The sequence below is a fragment of the Barbus barbus genome, assembly GCF_936440315.1.
Source record: "Barbus barbus genome assembly, chromosome: 22".
NCBI classification, from domain to species: domain Eukaryota; kingdom Metazoa; phylum Chordata; class Actinopteri; order Cypriniformes; family Cyprinidae; genus Barbus; species Barbus barbus.
Genome location: NC_136750.1, coordinates 13053488 through 13074034, shown reverse-complemented (window position 1 = coordinate 13074034; position 20547 = coordinate 13053488). Strand labels below are relative to the sequence as shown.

Sequence of the window (20547 nt, the reverse complement as noted above, 5' to 3'; positions counted from 1 at the left end):
CACTTCCAGAACTGTGTACATATGCTATATAACATGGTCTCCTACATGTGCTACTCCTGCTGTATTTAACTAATTATTTTATATACATGTGGTCCCTGTCATGCTTGAAAAAAATATTGTTCAAAATGTGTGTTGTCTCAAGGTTTAAAAAAATAATAACAGTAAATAACTGAAATGGGTATTTCTTGCAGACATTTTTGTTGTTGTCATCTATTTGTTCTTTTTTAAACTATGAAGTACAACAAAGTCATGAAGGGGCTTCTCTTTTTATTCAGTCTTCCAACATATTATGTTATTTGTATGTCGGTGTAGTTTGTACATATGTTGGTACACTCTTCTTCATATTCTAAAGCTGTATGGTTAAAGTTTTATTTTTAGAATTGCTTTGATACAGAGAGCAAAAATAACATTTGTTAGACTTAATATTTAGTTTTCTTTTTAAAGAGACAAAATAACAAACACAAAAACAAAGCTTTTTTTCAACTCCTCTGTGCTTAAAGGCATCTAGTCTGTTGTTCTTTTTATTGTTGCTCATCGAAGATGAGTGTAAGCATTTTCCTACCAATGCAATACAATTATTAAATGTTTGCTATGAGGAAAAATATATTTTTGTGTGGTTTCTCTTATCTGCTTGTCTAATAACGATATATCCAATTGTAATTTTTATTCTTTATTCTTTCATTCTCTGTTTTGGCATTGCTTTACATATATTTACCTCCTAGATGCAAATGCCCATTCCTTTAAGGTTGCAAAAAGTTGTAAACTATGTTGCTGTATTCCACGATAGTGTTAGTCTCTGAGTAACAGCAAACACAAAAACAGCCTCATGCTGATGTTAGACAGGACTGTTTTGTCAGTAAAACTCAGATGATAGTTTATCATTAAAGATCAGGCTTTCTCGCAGATGGGGCTTTGTTGTTTTAAGTCTGAAGATAACTGTGTCTCACTGCCCCACAATTCTAAGAATACTGAATGTCCCTGTGCAGCTCTATCTAACCGTGAACGCATCAACAATTATTGTGTAATTGTCTTTAATTCTGTAACTCAGAGGAGGTGCAATTTGGCCCCATGTTGTTTTCTCTGGCCCTTGTTTTTCTACTGCTCTTTTGGGACTCTGGTCAAAAGAAAAATCTCTTCTTGCCCTATACGCACAAGGGTGCAGGAAGAGCTGGTAACGCCAAACTTTGTCAATGTCTGTACAAGTCCTATTGTTGCTCCCACTTTCTGTGCTGGTGCTTTTACCGTGTGCAGTGTGTGGGGCTGGGATGGGGTTTTCTGTGGCAGAAGAGACTCTCCAGGAAAAGTGTGTGAACTTGGATGCTGCACAGAACTTAGACAGTGATGGTTTCTACCAGGATGGTGATGTGATTATCGGTGCTCTCATTAATGTTCATAACCTTGCTGCAACTCCTGACCTGAGCTTCACCAGAAAAACTGAACTAACGCCATGCTTAGAGTAAGTGATATGCCCTTTTTCATTCTCTTTCCCATCTCTCTCCACACCTGTCAAATACATGGAGTCTGTGTATTATTGTGTTTGGCAGAATAATATTTAATAAATGTTTACCTAATTTGTTCTTTGAGATTTTCTCTGCTGTAGGATTTTAAATACGAAGAATGTATTTATTTTAATTTTATTTTATTTGGGTTATGTATTACAGGTGCTTATGTTTAAGGTTAACAGGATTGTTAATGAATATCCTTTAACTCAGAAAAGTGCCTATATATGTAAAATTGTACATGTACAAACATATTTAAACACAATGTGCTCATGTTTATTGGTTTATTGATGTTTGCAGAATTAAGCATTATACAAGTTTGTATTGTTTCGTTTTATTAATTTTTCTATTCTTATTCTTATGTACTGAATGGATGCATATAATGTGTATTCAATAATTTACTCAAATGTACTAGTAATATTTTACAATAAACGTCCTTAGTTAACATTAGTTAACTACATTAGTTAACATGAACTAGCAAGAAAAAAAATCTTCTTAAGCATTAATTAATCATAGGTAATAGTAATTTCATCATGTACTAATACATTACAAATGTAATTGAAATCAAAACTTGTATCTCTTAATATTTAATGAACCTGAACTAACAATGAACAGGTGTTGTTTTAATTAACTAACATTAACAAATATTCATAAATACTGTAACCATTGGAATGTATTGCTCGTTGTTAGTTAATGTTAGTAACTTTATCATTTTAAGTACCTTTTACCCATGTGTCATTTTAAAATATCTTGATCTCAAGTTTTACAAAATTTACAATTCAAGATTTATGAACATTTACATTTTACATTTATTCATTTAGCTGACGCTTTTATCCAAAGCGACTTACAATTGCTATATATGTCAGAGGTCGCACGCCTCTGGAGCAACTAGGGGTTAGTCTTGCTCAGGGACACATTGGTGTCTCACAGTGGATTCGAACTCGGGTCTCTCACACCAAAGGCATGTGTCTTATCCACTGCGCCATCACCACCCTAAATAAATGAAGATTTATCTTCACCTTTTTAGGCTTTTTTAAAAAAACAAAACATGCTAACGATGTGAATTGTGAACATAGTGATGTTGTTAACACATTACTAACCCATTTATGTTGTGTGTGCAGAATGCTCTCTCTCTCTCTCTGTTGCATGTTTGTGTGTGCATTATATAATTTATATATAACGTTTTCTCCAAGTTATGCTTTGTGGCACCACTTCACATTATTATACTGGAAATTGTTTGTCTGCTGTCAGTTTTCAGGAACATTTAGTGCGCTGGGTTCAGGCGATTGTATTTGCAGTTGAAGAAATTAACCGGAGCCCCTCTCTGTTGCCGGGGGTCCAACTGGGTTATCACATAATGGATAGCTGTTCCCGTTACCCCCACAGCCTGATGGCAGCTATGTCAATGATCAGTGGAGGAAACAAAACTTGTGGCACCACTAGACCCGCCAAGGTCATCATTGGAGATTCTTCTTCTACTCAAAGCATTCTTCTGTCCAGGACCCTGAGTCCCCTGCAGATCGCAGTGGTGAGGTTATTTTACCCACCAAGAAATGCTAAAATGCTAGAATTGATGTTTGGTTTTTTGTAAATATGCAATATAACATTTAAGTGCATGCTCTGTCAAACATAGTTTGAAATATGCTTTCAGATCAGCTACCTGGCCAGCTGTCCGTGTCTTAGTGACAGGCAAAAGTACCCAAATTTCTTCCGCACTATCCCCAGTGATGCCTATCAGGCACGCACCATGGCACAGATGGCCAAACGCTTCGGCTGGACCTGGGTTGGAGCCGTGGTTGCCGATAATGACTATGGACGCGGGGCTGTGCAAGCGTTTGAAGAGGAAATCAAGGGCACGGGAATCTGCTTGGCCTTTTTTCACACACTCTACCGAGAGCAGTTAGCAAAGGATGTGGCCCGTGCCGCCGCAACAGTCCAAGCCTCTTCTGCCCGCGTGATCCTGGTGTTTTCTTGGTATTTTGATGTGGAGGTGTTTCTTTTGGAACTGATCCATAGGAATGTGACAGACAGGCTGTTCCTGGCCAGCGAGGTCTGGAGCACTAACCCCTATCTTTTGGCAAATCCCCAGCTTTACACCATCACTAAGGGAACACTGGGTGTAGCTTTAAGAAGCATGCCCATACCTGGTTTTGATACGCATCTTCGGCAGCTACATCCTGCCCGCTACCCTGATGATGAATTCTTGAGGACCTTGTGGGAAAATACATTTGACTGTAGCCTTACGAAAAGCACTTCCAAGGCTTTTCAGAACGCCCTGCCATCATGCAGTGGCAGAGAGAGTCTGGAGGGGGTTCAGAGTCCATTTACCGATACTTCTCATCTGACAGTGACGTATAATATCTATTTAGCAGTACATGCTGTTGCTCATGCACTTCATTCTTTGCTGGCGTGCACCCCACAAAATAACTCTGATCCTAAAATAAAATTAAAGTGCTCCTCTCCAGACAACATCACTCCAGCACAAGTATGCATTACATGTGACTTTTTAAAAAAAATATGTTTATAAAAAGACATATTTAAAAATGTATGAATGTCATTGCGTCAGATAACAAAATATTAACACAACTAACCAACTGGCATTTATTTTAAAGAAAGTAAGCACAATTTTCAAACAAGATATTTCACAATAAGAAGTCTTTTTACAAGAAGTTTGATGTTTAAAATATCTTAGGGTTTTTATATTTATTTAAATATTTTATTTTAATCAACTGAAAATCATACTCTTTCGGTGTAATTTTATTTAAATAATTTATTATCAGATTATTCAGATTATGTCTAAAAACATTGTATGTATAAGGTTAAAAGGACTGTTAAAGAATGAGCAGTAAAAAATTGCCAGCTCAGAACATATATCATTTCAGAACTTTAATTACATACTTATTCAAATGAACACAATTTGAGTGTTTGTTTTATATGCGGCCACTTCTTCTAAGTAAGTGGACTTTTCAGTTAAAGCGTTTATTTATTCACATTTAAGTATTTGCTATTAGTTTTAAGAATCTGGATTCAAATTCTTCATTTTAAGTATTGGTATATATTTTTTCACATCATTATCATTTAACTCATTTAAGCATACTTTTAAGAACTTCATAATCAACAATGTGAACATTAATGTTCATCTATCTTGATAAGCTGCTTTTTATATTTACTTTTTATTATTATTATTGTAATTATTCATTTATTTCTTTATTTTTTATTATTATTTTGTATAATTTGTTGTTTAATTGTATTTTAGAGAGTTGTTTATAATTTTTGGTTATATTTTGTTGTTATTGTTTTTATTTTTTGTTTGTTTTATTTATCTTTTTTTGGCCTAATAACATCTAGCAAAGGGACTACCAATGAAAACTAGCCTCTGGGCTTATTTGGGTACATTTACCTTCATGAATGTTCATTAATGTACACTGTCCCTTTTTGTGAAATAAATAAATTAACAAACAACAATTTAATGGTTGTTCCAAACATATTAAATGTTCTCTCTTTTCCTGATATGTTCAGCTTTTACAGCACATTGGACAAGTTCATTTCACCACTCAGTCAGGAGAGGAGTTTTATTTTCTGGACGGCACCATCCCACCTGTCTATAACCTGGTGAACTGGCAGAGAGCTCCTGATGGTTCGCTTAAGTATGTTTCCATTGGACGAATGGATGGGAACCAGCTCATTATTAATGAGTCGGCCATTTCATGGCCTGGAGACACTGGGAAGGTGAGATAGGCTTCTAATATAAATCTAAACAATTATATATACAGGTCCTTCTCAAAAAATTAGCATATTGTGATGAAGTTCATTATTTTCTGTAATGTACTGATAAACATTAGACTTTCATATATTTTAGATTCATTACAACACAACTGAAGTAGTTCAAGCCTTTTATTGTTTTAATATTGATGATTTTGGCATACAGCTCATGAAAACCCAAAATTCTCAAATCTCAAAAAATTAGCATATCATGAAAAGGTTCTCTAAACGAGTTATTAACCTAATCATCTGAATCAACTAATTAACTCTAAACACCTGCAAAAGATTCCTGAGGCTTTTAAAAACTCCCAGCCTGGTTCATTACTCAAAACCGCAATCATGGGTAAGACTGCCGACCTGACTGCTGTCCAGAAGGCCATCATTGACACCCTCAAGCAAGAGGGTAAGACACAGAAAGAAATTTCTGAACGAATAGGCTGTTCCCAGAGTGCTGTATCAAGGCACCTCAGTGGGAAGTCTGAAAACGCAGCACAACGAGAAGAGGTGACCGGACCCTGAGGAAGATTGTGGAGAAGGACCGATTCCAGACCTTGGGGGACCTGCGGAAGAAGTGGACTGAGTCTGGAGTAGAAACATCCAGAGGCATCGTGTACAGGCGTGTGCAGGAAATGGGCTACAGGTGCCGCATTCCCCAGGTCAAGCCACTTTTGAACCAGAAACAGCGGCAGAAGCGCCTGACCTGGGCTACAGAGAAGCAGCACTGGACTGTTGCTCAGTGGTCCAAAGTACTTTTTTCGGATGAAAGCAAATTTTGCATGTCATTCGGAAATCAAGGTGCCAGAGTCTGGAGGAAGACTGGGGAGAGGGAAATGCCAAAATGCCTGAAGTCCAGTGTCAAGTATCCACAGTCAGTGATGCTGGTGTTGGTCCACTGTGTTTTATCAAGGGCAGGGTCAATGCAGCTAGCTATCAGGAGATTTTGGAGCACTTCATGCTTCCATCTGCTGAAAAGCTTTATGGAGATGATTTCATTTTTCAGCACGACCTGGCACCTGCTCACAGTGCCAAAACCACTGGTAAATGGTTTACTGACCATGGTATTACTGTGCTCAATTGGCCTGCCAACTCTCCTGACCTGAACCCCATAGAGAATCTGTGGGATATTGTGAAGAGAAAGTTGAGAGACGCAAGACCCAACACTCTGGATGAGCTTAAGGCCGCTATCGAAGCATCCTCGGCCTCCATAACACCTCAGCAGTGCCACAGGCTGATTGCCTCCATGCCACGCCGCATTGAAGCAGTCATTTCTGCAAAAGGATTCCCGACCAAGTATTGAGTGCATAACTGAACATAATTATTTGAAGGTTGACTTTTTTTGTAATAAAAACACTTTTCTTTTATTGGTCGGATGAAATATGCTAATTTTTTGAGATAGGAATTTTAGGTTTTCATGAGCTGTATGCCAAAATCATCAATATTAAAACAATAAAAGGCTTGAACTACTTCAGTTGTGTTGTAATGAATCTAAAATATATGAAAGTCTAATGTTTATCAGTACATTACAGAAAACAATGAACTTTCTCACAATATGCACATTTTTTGAGAAGGACCTGTATATAAAAAAGGTCTAATCTATTGTGTAATATGTGTTTTCAGATGCCTGTGTCCGTGTGCACATCTGAGTGTCCCCCTGGGACACGTAAAGCCATTAAGAAGGGTCTTCCAGTGTGCTGTTTTGACTGCCTGCCCTGTACGGAGGGGGAAATCAGTAACATTACAGGTCATTCTCTAACACTAATTTATAAAGTCACTAAATACCATAAATCTTTAATGTTCCTCTTTTTATTATTTTTTTCCCTAGGCTCAATAAAATGTTATCGCTGTCCCCAAGAGTTCTGGTCTAATAGTTTCAGAAATGAATGTGTGCCCCGTGAGACTGAGTTCCTCTCCGTTAGAGAAACAATGGGCATAACGCTGATAAGTGTTGCTGTTTCGGGTATCATCATCACAGCTACAGTGGCTGTGATTTTTCTGTACCATAAAAGCACTCCGATAGTTAAAGCCAACAACTCAGAGCTCAGCTTCATGCTCCTTCTGTCTCTCAAACTCTGCTTCTTGTGCTCGCTGGTGTTTGTAGGCCAGCCATCGCTCTGGTCATGCAGGATTCAACAGGCTGCGTTTGGGATCAGTTTTGTCCTATGCATCTCCTGTATTCTGGTCAAGACAATTGTGGTTCTAGTTGCTTTTCATTCCACTAGACCTGGATCTTCAGCTCTTATCAAATGGTTTGGACCAGGTCAGCAGAGAGGAAGTGTCCTGGTCTTTACCAGTGTTCAGGTGGTTATCTGTGCCATTTGGCTCTCTGTCAGTCCACCTTCACCTCACCGTAACTTTGGAATCCATGGGTCAAAGGTCATCCTTGAGTGCACAGTTGGGTCAGTTGTGGGATTCGCCTGTGTTCTGGGCTACATTGGCTTTCTGGCTGTTGTCTGTTTCCTGCTGGCCTTCTTTACCCGTAAACTTCCAGATAATTTTAATGAGGCAAAATTCATTACTTTCAGCATGCTGATCTTCTGTGCTGTGTGGATTGCATTTGTGCCAGCATATGTCAGCTCGCCGGGGAAGTACAGTGTAGCTGTAGAAATTTTTGCCATATTAGCCTCTAGTTTTGGACTCTTGTTTTGTATCTTTGTCCCAAAATGTTACATTATTTTACTCAAGCCAGAAAACAACACTAAAAGGTTTCTTATGGGAAAAGCATACATATACATGTGAGTAACTTTCTTTTCTGTTTTGTGATTCTGTTTCCCTATAATAAAGCTGTTCAGAGTCACAGCCATGTTTGTTTCTGTTATTTATTTAGTGCAAGTGCTTCTCAAATCTGTCCTGAAGATATTGTCCAATTTTCAAAAGTAAATTTTCAAAACGGACAAAATTAATATTAATATTAATAATAATAAAGCTAATTGAAAACCTGCTATGAATATGTCCTAAAACACAGAACTTATAACTTATATTATAGTTAATAACGTTCAGTTGTAAGTCATTTTTAAGTGATTAGTTAATGGAACGGAAAGTAAAATATTAAACGGAAATATTTAAACATTTGAAATTTTCATGCAGAAAAAAAGAAATAAAGTTATTGAAAACATCAATTTCTTTAACCAAACACTTGAACAAACAGAATTATCTAGTTTTTAATATATTGCACATCTCATATTTAATAAAAAGTGACATTTCATATACAGCTGTTGCTCTCAGGCAACATTGTACCATCGTGGATCACAAGTATAGCTAAACTTTCATATCTGCTGTCATACCAAAATATTATATTCAGTGTTGTTTCAAAGTAAACAAATTTAAATCATCATAACCTTATACTAATATGCACTTTATCCTTACAAGCATGCACATAGACACACAAGCACATGCATGCAAAATTTCTTACTTCACTAATGATACCTCGCTGCTTGTGAAAGCCGAGGAAACAATTAAGATTTGAAGAATTAAATTGCAGCAGACAAGAGATTTCTTAATATAATCAAAGTTTATTTACTACTCTAACACACTACTACATTAAACAACACAAAACAAAAGACATAAACACACACACATTCGTTGCAATGGATTGTTCTGATCTGAAGAGAGTCTTAGGTTCTAATGCTCGTTTCAACCTGAGGGAAATCACACGCAGGAACTCTTTATCCTTACTCTAAAAAAATAGATATAACCAGTTTCAGCCAATTTAAGGAGGTTTGCTTGCATTACTGTTTCCTCAGTTGTTTCCGATCGAGCTCAGTCTTTTTTTGGTTGAAGACGCCTCGGCTTCAACTTTGCTCTCAGTTGACGGACCGTGCGTTGATTGGCTGCTTGGTAGGTCGTGTCACGAGGGTACTCTTCAGTGGTTGGAGGGCTTCGTTCTGACTTGATGACGCTATCAGGAAGTCGTTCGGTTCCTGGCTTCAGATGTTAGTTTCTTTCAAAGTTGAACTTTGATCGCGGTTGCAATGCTCAGCCGTGATGTTAGTGGCCAGAAGCGCTTTGCAGCACGTGCAGAACGAGATACGAGCGAGGCGAGCGTGAGCTCTTCCTTTTCAGTTTTCAACTCCAACCGAACTTTTCAGTTGCGCATCTATTTTTAACGGGCCGATTTGGGATCCGCCCACGGGCGCCTGATCCAATCGGATTCTTCCTCTGGGGCGTTTGCTCCAATCGCAAGTGTTTCTGTGGGGCGGAGCCCCGCCCTGCACAGCTGCGTGTTGTGCATACATTATCTTGTTCCATTGTTTTGTCACATTAAGAACTATTCAACAGCAGATTTCTATCCGTATTGTAATCATGCATTGATGAAAACAGATCATTTTCATTCACACCATAATATTATTCAAGACATTATCTTTCGTCTGAAACCAAACATTGGGCATTTGACATGCACAAAAATACATATCCTTTATATTCATTACGTGGTTAATGCATTGATTAAACGATCCTGAATTCTAAATAATCACATCGAGCATGTGAACTGACATCTAGGGACCAAATAAATTTATACATTCTGGAAAAAGATTACCATAATACCATAAGTTCAAAATAACGCAACAAGCTTTCACATGTCACAAAAACATCCTTTAATATATATGTTGTAAATATATGGTATATAGTGTTTTTGTTTTCGAGTATAATTTCAGTCGCAGAAACTTAGTATAACTCGTTCCCTTTTAAAAATGTCTTTAGCGGATCCCGAGGCGCATTCCTGAGAGGTGCTGATAGCGCGAGATCATAATGTCACTTCTTTTGGAAAGTCTGGAGTTGTCTTTGGTTCGAGTCGGCTGTAAAAACATCATCTTCAGCTGATACCACCCTTGAATTACTGCGTGAAAGTCAGGGAGTATTGAGGGAGTCCGTGTTAGAACCTTTTTTTCCTTCAGACGCCGAAGTCTTTATTTATGATAAAACCAGCCAGGCGCTTAAAATTTTATTCTTGAAAGACATCCAGATGTTACTCTTCCATATATCCCGGGTTTATGGTCTCAGGAGATTAGGCAGTTAATTCCAGAAGACGCCAGCTTGTCTGGAAATTGGGTATGTGTTGAAAATAAGTGTGTGTGCGTATCCTGATTTAAGACCAGGTCTTACACTATGTAACTGTAAAGACACAAATCTGTGTTGTAAAACGCGCTATATAAATTATGAAACTTGACTTGATTTGACCTGGACGAAGGTGAACAAGTCGGAAGGCTACAGATTTTTCTCTCTGGGCCACTTTTTTTATTCACCAAAAACCAACTGTCCACTTATGTGGACATCATGCAACAGTGGAGTCAGATTGCATAAAGTCTGATTTCTGTAACCTGCTAGTATATCTAGTCTATTTTTTCAAAGATGTTATGAATTGTCTTATATTCTATTAAAACAGACATTTAACAAATATATCAACATAACCATTTAAAATGACATATTACAGCATTAAATGACAACTTTACACACATATTTTGCTTTCCAAACAGGGACAGCGTAGGTCAAGGAGTGAGTACAGAATAATAGAGAATATCCCAGAGGACAGTGGTGTCAGAGAGTCACCGCAGTCTCCACCAAAGACACTCACCAGATCCCAATGCCCTTATTTCTGATCACCGTCACCTGTCAGCACTAATCCGCAGCACTATAACTCTGCACTCCTCCCGTTCACTCACTGTCTGGTCTCAAACATTCTATGTTGACTAACCTGACCCACTTACCTTTTGTCTACCTACCAGTTGCTCCTGTGTTCCTATCCCCATTCTCCATCGCTCCTGTGCTCCACCGTCTCCACGCTCCGCTTTTCCCTCTGGATCCCCTAGATTAGGAAACAAGGACATTTACACTCAGATAAGCCCCAAGAGACTTTCCCATTCCTCGCCTGCTTACCCGGACTTACTGGTCATCTAATTCCTCTCTGCTGCTTTTCAATAAACCTGTTGTTTGTATTGCACTTTCATCTGTGTCCCGTGTCTATCTGCTGAAAAGTGGAAGTGCCAGTGACAGCAGTGAATGTTTTCCATGATTTGCCCATATTGTTAATAGGTTTCCACATATATGTAACTACTCTTATTGTTCCCACAATATATGTTTTATTGTTATTATATTGTTTTTAATAACTGAGCTAATATAAATAGCAAAGCATGCCATTAAAAAAAAAAACAAAAAAAAAAACACAATGTTCCGTATTGTCAGCTGTGGCTTTATGTCCCATTTTATGCCTTTGTTGCATGGTCAAGTCAAGTCACCTTTATTTATATAGCGCTTTTAACAATACAGATTGTGTCAAAGCACTTAACAGTATCAAATTGGATGATAGAGTGTCAGTAATGTATAGAAATAAGATTAAACTGAGCTAGACAATGACATCTTTGAATTCAATAATGAAATGCCTCAACTGAAAATTGAGTGTTTAGTTTAAATAGTATCTGCAAAATCAAATTGACGATAATCACTAGAAATTAAGTGTCCCCAAATGAGCAAGCCAGAGACGACAGCGGCAATGAACCAAAACCTCCTCTATGACAGAATTGAGAAAAAAACCTTGGGATATACGTGGACAGTTAAATAATTTTAAAATAAAAATGAATTTTGAAAATATGAACATGGATTTCAATTTTAGCATCATATTAAAGTAATAAAAAAAATCCTGATACTGTTTTCCATAATTCTTGCATGAAAGGGTTAAACTTTTGTGTTTCTCTTCCCAAGTTGGCATTTTTAGTGTTTCTCTTTGGATGTAAAATGATGATGTAGCACTTTGGGGCAAATATGGCCACCAGTAAAATGGCAAAAATCTCTACAGCTACTGCATATTTCCCTGGTGAGCTCACATATGCTGCAACAAACGCAATCCAGACAACACAGAAAATCAACATGCTAAATGTGATGAACTTTGCTTCATTAAAATTATCTTAGGTAGATTTCTCACCAGGAAGGCTAACAGGAAGCTTACTGCTGCCAACAGTCCAATATATCCCAGCAGAACAGAAAAAACAGCCACTGATCCTATAGCACATTCATATACTATATTAGAGCGAGTGTACTGGTTGTTTTTATATGGTGTTGGAGAGGCCGCTGATAGCCAGACTGCACATGTCACAACCTGAAGTGCTGTTAGGACCAGAACTGTGCATCTTTGTTGAACTGCTCCAAACCATTTCATCACCCGTTTACGCTAAGATCAAGATGACTTGAACACAGCTATTACTACCATAGTCTTAAACAGGATGCTGGAGATGCACAGGACAAAGCTCATGCCAAACACAGCATGTCTTAACTAGCATGTCCACAGCTGCGGCCGGCCAATGAACAGCAGCACACACAGGAAACACAGTTTAAGTGACGACAGCAACAGGAAGCTGAGCTCTGAATTATTGGCACGAACTATGGGAGTGTTATGGTGAAGAGTAAAGACGATCATCACAAGACCACAGAAGCAAGTGCCAAGCAAAGATGCAGTGGTCAGAGAGATGCCCAGAGGATCCTCATAGGACAGAAACTCTACTTCTTTGGAGACACATGATCCTTATCTGGATTGGACTAAAAGTCATCTGGACACATTGTGCACTCAATAGAATCTGTGATTAAGTAAGAGAGAGAAGGTAAAAATGTAAGAGGGAACTGAGTTAATTTCCAAAATCTCAAACAATAATCTTCTCAATAAAATAAACACCAGTTCTGTTTGAAATATCCCCATCTCCTCATGACTGGCAGTCAAAACAGCAAACAGGAAAGCCCTTGCATATAGCTTGTCTGGTTCCTGGGGGGGCAACTCTCACTGCACACAGACCGTGGGGGCTGAAAGATACATCATCTGTTATCAGCCATGTCTTTCTTATCTCATTTACATAACGAAAATCTTGGCCCATATTAATTATTGTCATTTGTCTTATCATAGTATTGACTTTTTTATTATTTAGACTGTATATATGCACACAGGATGACATTAACAAGCAATGTTAGTTACTTTTTTTGTCTCAAAGTTCCAATATATTGCATCCTCATCCAGTGTGAGCACCATCCCTGTTTTCGCTCCTTCATTTACTACACCAACTGTGTAGATCCTTATTGATCCATCAGAGCTTGGCTGCCAGTTCAACACATCATAGATTGCCAGAGCATCTCCATTCTGATCAAATTACATATGATCCCCAAATTCTTTGGTGAAGTTCACTTGCTGTAGGTAGTTAACCAGCTGTACAGTTTTTAGACAGGACAGGTATTATATATTTATCTGAAATTTGAATTAACATACAGCAAGTATATTGCTTTTCCACATACAGCTGGCCTATGCCTAAAGATAATCTTTACTAAACCTGTGGGTCTTACCTGCCAGGGTTTCAGGTTGGTTATGTCGGCACAGCCATTCCCACTGAATGGCCCTCTCCCTTTTTCACACTGAAGGACAGTAAACGTGGAGTGTGGTATACAGGTGCAGTGACCCATGCTTCACTCGCAATCCACTGCTTGCCTGTCATATTCTGCGACACCACTTCATCCATCAAAGGTTTTCCTGCTGGAAGGACTGAGCTGCGTAGACACCATAGTCATCATCACTTTTTCCTGTCACTCAAACAGGAGCAGGTGGCGTAGTAACTAACCTAACAAGTTAGATGGGGAGAGAAGACATAAAACAAAAATACAATAAAATTAATAATAACAATAATAATAAAAATAGAGCGATCAACAAAAATGATCAGTGCTTTTGTTATTTTTTTCTTGCACACGCCGATGATAAAGTAATTTCTGGAAGAAACAGATCAAGGATATATATAAGTGCAACTCAAAAAAATTGAATATTGAGAAAAAGTTCATTTTTTTGGTAACTTATTTCAAAAAAGTTAAACTTTCATATTTCCTAGATAGTAAACTTCTAAATAGTTATTTTCTATTAATTTTGATGATTAGACCTTACAGCTCATGAAAGTCAAAAATATTTTGGATTTGCAAAAATATTTTAAATTATTTTCAAATTTCAAATTATTTAAAGTATGTTCATTTCTGCACTCAATACTTGGTTGGGGCACCTTTAGCACAAAATCCAACATCAGTGAGGAGTGGCATGTAAGCAATCAGCCTGTGACTCTGCTGAGGCACTACTGAGACTTCAGCTCGTCTGTATTGTTGGATCGACTGTTTCTCGTCTTTCTCTTGAAAATATCCCATAGATTCCATATGGGATTCAGGTCAAGCATGTTAGCTGGCCAATCAAGCACAGTAATATCATGGTCAGCAAACCACTTGGAAGTGTTTTTGGCACTGTGGGCAGGTGCTAAAGTCCTGCTGGAAAAGGAAATCAGCATCTCCATAAATCTTGTCAGCAGATGGAAGCATAAAGTGCTCCAAAATCTCCTGGTAGACGGCTGCATTGACTTTGGACTTGATAAAACACAATGGACCAACACCAGCAGACGTCACAGCACCCCAAATCATCACTGACTTCAGAAACTTCACACTGGACTTCAAGCAGCTTTGATTCTGTGCCTCTCCAGTCTTCCTCAGACTCCAGACCTTGATATCCAAATGAAATGCAAAATTTACTTTTATCTGAAAAGAGGAATTTGGAGCACTGAGCAACAGTCCAGTTCTTTTTCTCTTTAGCTCAGGTAAGATGCTTCTGACATTGTTTCTGTTTCAGAAGTGGCTTTGTAGCCCTTTTACTGAAGATGTCTGAGTGAGTGACTCTTGATGCACTGACTCCAGCTTCATTCCACTCCATGTGAAGCTCTTCCAAGTGTTTAAATCAGCTTTGCTTGACAGTATTCTCAAGCTTGTGGTCATTCCTGTTGCTTGTGCACCTTTTCCTACCCAATTTCTTCCTTGCAGTCAACTTTGCATTTAATATGCTTTGATACAGCACTCTGTGAACCGCCACACCTTTCAGCAATGACCCCCTGTCATTTACTCTCTTTGTGGAGGGTGTCAATGATTGTCTTCTGGATCATTGCCATGTCAGCAGTCTTCTCCATTATTTTGTTTTCAAAGAACAAGAGATTCCCGAAATTTATACAGTAGGGATGGTCATTTATTGAAACTCAAATGTAAATATTCTAATATTTTGAGATACTGGATTTTTGAATTTCATGAGCTGTAACGTCTAATCATCAAAAAAAAAAAAAAAAAATTGAAAAGTTTTACTTTACATGTCATGAATCTAGAAAATATGAAAGTTTCACTTTTTGAAATAATTTACCAAAAAAAAAAAAAATTTCACTATATTGTAATTTTTTTAAATGCGCCTCTATGGTTGAAAAGGTGAGGTGAGGTGAAGTGACATATTGCCAAGTATGGTGACCCATACTTGGAATTTGTGCTCTGTATTTAACCCATCCAACATGCACACACACAGCAGTGAACACACACACCGTGTACACACACCCGGAGCAGTGGGCAGCCATTTATGCTGCGGCGCCTGGGGAGCAGTTGGGGGTTCGGTGCCTTGCACCACTGACGTGGTATTGAGGGTGGAGAGAGCGCAGTACATTCACTCCCCCCACCTACAATCCCTGCCAGCCCGAGACTCAAACCCGCAACCTTTGGATTACGAGTCCGACTCTCTAACCATTAGGCCACGACTTCCCGCAAAAGGACACAACATATAACTGAAAAGTGCAAAAATATGCATACAGTTTTGCATACAGCATTCTGGGAAATAGTCCCAGAATGCTGGAAATTTGTGTGTGCTGCTGTTCATTGGCCGGCCGCAGCTGTGGACATGCTAGTTAAGACATGCTGTGTTTGGCATAAGCTTTGTCCTGTGCATCTCCAGTTGAACTTGGATCCCCCACAATACCAACTACTGGCGGAGGGCCAGTACAGTTGAGGTTGGAGAAGGACTTCTCAGTCCCACTAACTAGGGATATTGCAGCCCAGAATGCCATTCTTAATCTCACACAGTTGTCATAAAGATGATAACCAAGAGTGATTTTAGGCAGTAGGTTTGGATTCTTATTGATCTCATCTATTGCGAAAGCCATGGTCTGTGCCTGCTGGAAGCTTTCCATATCAAATCTAAGAAAAACAAAAGTTAAATGTTCACATAAACAGTAGTGGTTTCAATAAAGTTTTCTTTTTGTCAAGCTTTTGAACAAGGCAGAATTTGAGCAAATTAACTGAGGTAAAAGCAGACAAGGAGAATATTCATATTTCTTATTATTATTTCTTCTTATTATTTTTAATCTTTCTCTCTCCTCATTTATAGTTGTATAATTCAGTTTTGAAGCTCAGATCTGGAAAAACTGGGAAGAAAGGAACCATAAACAGGCCTCCAAGTATAACATCTCCATCCTGGTAAATGCTGTTCAACCGAAAGCGCCCCTGGAACTGACATGTGTCTGATGTACGGACTGAAGCTGCAGAAATACAGTTAAAGAACAGGCATAGAGAATTATATAGAGTGATCCACATCTCTTGCTTTTTCTGATCCACCGACCCCCTCAGTTTACTAATTTATAATGAATATTGTGTGGGGTGATATTTTAAAAGCGGGTGGCGCCAAATGGACATACCTGGAAATCAGAATGTCATCTTCCAACTTTTTCATTATTTATTTTTATAATGAAAAATTACAACAAATTACCTATGTTTTTGTGTTTACTTTGCTGTCAGGGTAGTACCGATGTTTATGTTGTTTTTCTAAATCAGTCCTTTAACTGGGACTGTCCTCCCCGGTTCACCCCCCCAAAAGAAAATAAATAAATAAAAATAAAATAAAATAAATAAAAATGCTAACCATATATACATATTATATGAGTATATCTTCTGTCCATCTCTTCCGCTGGACAGTGAGTTTTTTTCAGAATGTCCTCTAGATGTCAGGCTTTCTCTGAGCAATAAAAATAGAAACCCGTGTCAGTGCCAGTATACAGTGATACTATCAAATGGTAATACAAAGAAGAATGCTCTGTATAAAACTATGCATATTTTTTGTCTACTATGTGGTATCAAAAGCAATAAAGTTTAGTGTGGTTGTAAGCCATTAACCTGTTAACCTGCTCCCCCCTGAGACTCCCACTTGAAAATGACGTACCTAAATTAAAATGGTAACAGTTCCTGACAACAGTGTGCTACATACACAATTTAGGTATCTTTGGAAAGAAGACACTTTAGGCTTTATTATCCATCATCCAGAGTTGATACTCAAAAAGATAAAAAGTTATAGACACTGAAGTGCCTTGAAAAATGTATTGCCACACAATGTTTTTTTTATTTCATATAAAAATACACGAAATCCCAACCTGATGTGCGTTTACAGATTAACATACAGAGTCACATTCCCCACAAAACACACACATATATGAAAAATGTAAAAACAAAAAAATAATTATTTGTGCAAAAAGCAGATTGACAGCTTTTTCAGATGACAGGTGCGTCACAGCGTGTGTCACGAGCCATCACAAATTCATTGAATTCAAATAAACAATATTCTGCATATCTGTGACATTTTTTTTAGTGGATGGTCTCATTCTGTTTGTGACACTGTATGCTACAAAACCATGTTGTTTTTTTACCATCAAGACGCTGTTTTTGAGCATAATTTATTCCACAATGGACACAAAAAAAATAACTCTCCCAGAAGAAATGAGACTTCAATCCATCCATATTACAACGTTATTGTTTTGTTGGACTAAAAGTGCTCTATGGGATGTTGTTCCATGGACCTTTGCCTTTCTAACTAAACTGGAATTTCACCAGTAGATGATTTTGTGACAAATTATTACGATGAATCTGATATGTACTACATTTTTATTATGCATGTTTTGATGTGTACTGCTTACACAAATTTAGCAAATACATTCATAGCTTTCCATTGAAAATTAGCGATCTATCGTCGATGCTTGAGGCTTAGACCATCAGAATGATGTATAGTTTGTCAAGATTAATTTTGTCCCATTTCATTTAATCGATTTAATTGCGACGACTATGACTGCAACTGATAACAATAGTGAACGGGAGGTGACATGATAACATGCCATGACCACAAGATATTAATTAGTGGAAATGCCATATTAACTGGTAGGAACATGATAAAATGACATGGCCAGGAAATAATTTTGCTGAGGTAATGAGTGACATCATTATGTTGTGGCCATAAGATGTCAAGTCGTGGCCTCAACATCCTATGTTGAGACAACAACATCCTTTTCTTGTGGCCAGGTCTTTGTATGTTGAGGGAACACATTTTCTTGTGGCCACGAGGTTAATGCATAAACAAACCTGCATGACCATAGCGATTTGAGATTATCAGAAATTAATAAATTATATTTTACTTTTAACTAACCCTGCTGAAAAAAACTAAACCAAAAACAATAGAAACACGGAATTTGCAATGGTTTTACTGGGTATAATGGAAATTGTATTGGTTTCAGTGGAAACTGTAATGGGCTCTGTGGGTCCCATACTACTCTACTTGTAATCTGTCACCTATTGGCGGCTTGTTAAAACCACTAAATCCTAATATGTGTTACATTTCTGTGCTCTATAAAAGGCACAACACAAGAGTAATCCAATAAACAGTCTTTTAATATAATCCACAAAGCAAAACCACAAGGAATTGAGGAGCTGGGGTAGCACAACACGCAGACCCAAATAATAACCGACGAGGACAGAACAGAAATGGGGAGAATTTATACAAAAGCTAGAGAGAGACTAATGACATAATTGAATGAACACAGGTGAACAGAATGACTAATTAAACAGACTGGGGAAAACTAGGTCACAGAGGAAACAAAGAGACAGAAAACAACAGACATGTAACAAAATGTACCAAAACACACTACATGAAAATTTTTTTTAAAGGTCCCATAATGTCAAAACTGACATTTCCTGGCTTTTTCATGATAACAGAGGTCACAGTAAAGTGCACACAGCCTGCATAAAGTAGCTGTGCTTTTGCACGATCCCTTGTGACTTGTAAGAATGTGACGTCCGATATACTCAGTCACTTTTGCCAAACCCCCAGACAGTTTTAATGGTTAATAATTGATGATTTGTAATGTTTGTAATGGTGCATGTAGCGGAAACCATTAGACATTCTGTGAAGCTTTCTATTGTTTTTTTCAGCAGGGAAGAATGAAAAAAAGTGTGAAATTTAGAAATTATTATACCAGACTATAGGACTAGACTACTATATAATGTATTCAGCGAGTAATCTAGAGCGAGTGACGCAATGTGCATATTCGTTTCGCATCTGGTATGAACACGCCATAACAGTTGCGTGCATGGGGGGGTTGGGTGACTGTTAAATAAACTTCATTTCATGAGGTACCTTCATGTGCAAATGCTGCCTGCGATTTGCACATGAAGGTACCTCACGAAATGAAGTTTATTTAACAGTTTAGGAGGAGCACGATCAAGTAATCCAACCAATCAGTGCAAGAAGAGGCTGGTTTACTACATAGCCATCCCGTACCTCAGTCTAATGACAGCTTTACAGGATTTGGCCACACCCATTTGTTGTCATGTCTAAAATTGAGCGGCCTACACGCTCCACTTCATCTATGCCAAGACGCCATCTTCCTCCACGTCCACCTCCAGTCCGAGAAATGGACTGTCAAAGGGCTGAGACAAGCCCAAATAAACAGATTAAATAAAGCAGAATTACACAATCTGTACGTTTTTCTCCAGTCTGCTAATCTCTCTCCTTAAGCTTCCATCTCATCTGCCTGAGCGAGCAAAGCCCGCAGTGCCCCAACCTCGTGTCCTGCAGCTTCTCCACACTCCTCCCGTGCAGTGTTGGGTTCTTCTTCTGTATCACACCTCCACAGGCCCTCAGCAAGCCCGTAGGAATCACAGTCCAGGTGCACCTAGGTCAGACTGAAAGAGCACTTGAACTTGAGCCACCCAACCCCCCCATGCACGCAACTGTTATGGTGTGTTCACACCAGATGCGAAGCGAATATGCACATTGCGTCATATTCTATTCTATTCTATTGTGAAAGTCTCAAATGCGATGGAAAGCCAAATGCTGACGTGTCTGTGTTCACACCATCCAGATGAGGATGAGTAACGTTAGGCTATTGATCCTGCATTAATGATTGTGTTACATTTTACTACAGTATATACACTGATATTATTATTATGTATTATTGATAACAGCATCTCTGAAGCCATGCTAAAAAAATACACCTACCACTAAAACATCTGATTTTAATTGTTTTCTATGCTCCAGACCTATAACAGATGGCTATAATAATGCTCTCTTCCATTTTCTGCTTCAAGCAGACGTGTCAATAAGCTCTTCGCTGATTGGCTTGTTCGAGAACGTGTCATGCAAATTTTTCCCTTGAGTTGAAATTTTTGAACT

At 38.2% G+C, this 20547-nt stretch overlaps 1 protein-coding gene and 2 pseudogenes across 3 annotated transcripts in view; 1 reads left to right on the top strand and 2 right to left on the bottom strand.

Moving 5' to 3' along the window:
• Positions 1-16649, bottom strand: part of LOC306888648 (extracellular calcium-sensing receptor-like) — a 77888-nt pseudogene extending 61239 nt beyond the window's left edge. Inside the window, exons 1-2 of the transcript in view lie at positions 16438-16649; positions 16080-16253 (exon numbers count right to left, since the gene is read on the bottom strand). The product of the transcript in view is annotated as an extracellular calcium-sensing receptor-like (transcript). The remainder of the gene's footprint in view (positions 1-16079; positions 16254-16437) is intronic.
• On the top strand, positions 1266-7997 carry LOC306888237 (extracellular calcium-sensing receptor-like; the record flags this gene model as incomplete). Its single annotated transcript, XM_079446439.1, has 5 exons — positions 1266-1456; positions 2751-3027; positions 3151-3984; positions 5019-5228; positions 6879-7997. The coding sequence occupies 5 exons, from the start codon at positions 1266-1268 to the stop codon at positions 7995-7997; spliced, it is 2631 nt and encodes an 876-aa protein (XP_079302565.1).
• LOC306888236 (extracellular calcium-sensing receptor-like) lies at positions 9953-13688 on the bottom strand (annotated as a pseudogene). Its single transcript has 5 exons — positions 13572-13688; positions 13210-13437; positions 12916-13040; positions 11897-12820; positions 9953-10051 (listed from the first exon to the last, which is right to left on the bottom strand). The product of its transcript is annotated as an extracellular calcium-sensing receptor-like (transcript).
• Positions 16650-20547: the final 3898 nt, after the last annotated feature.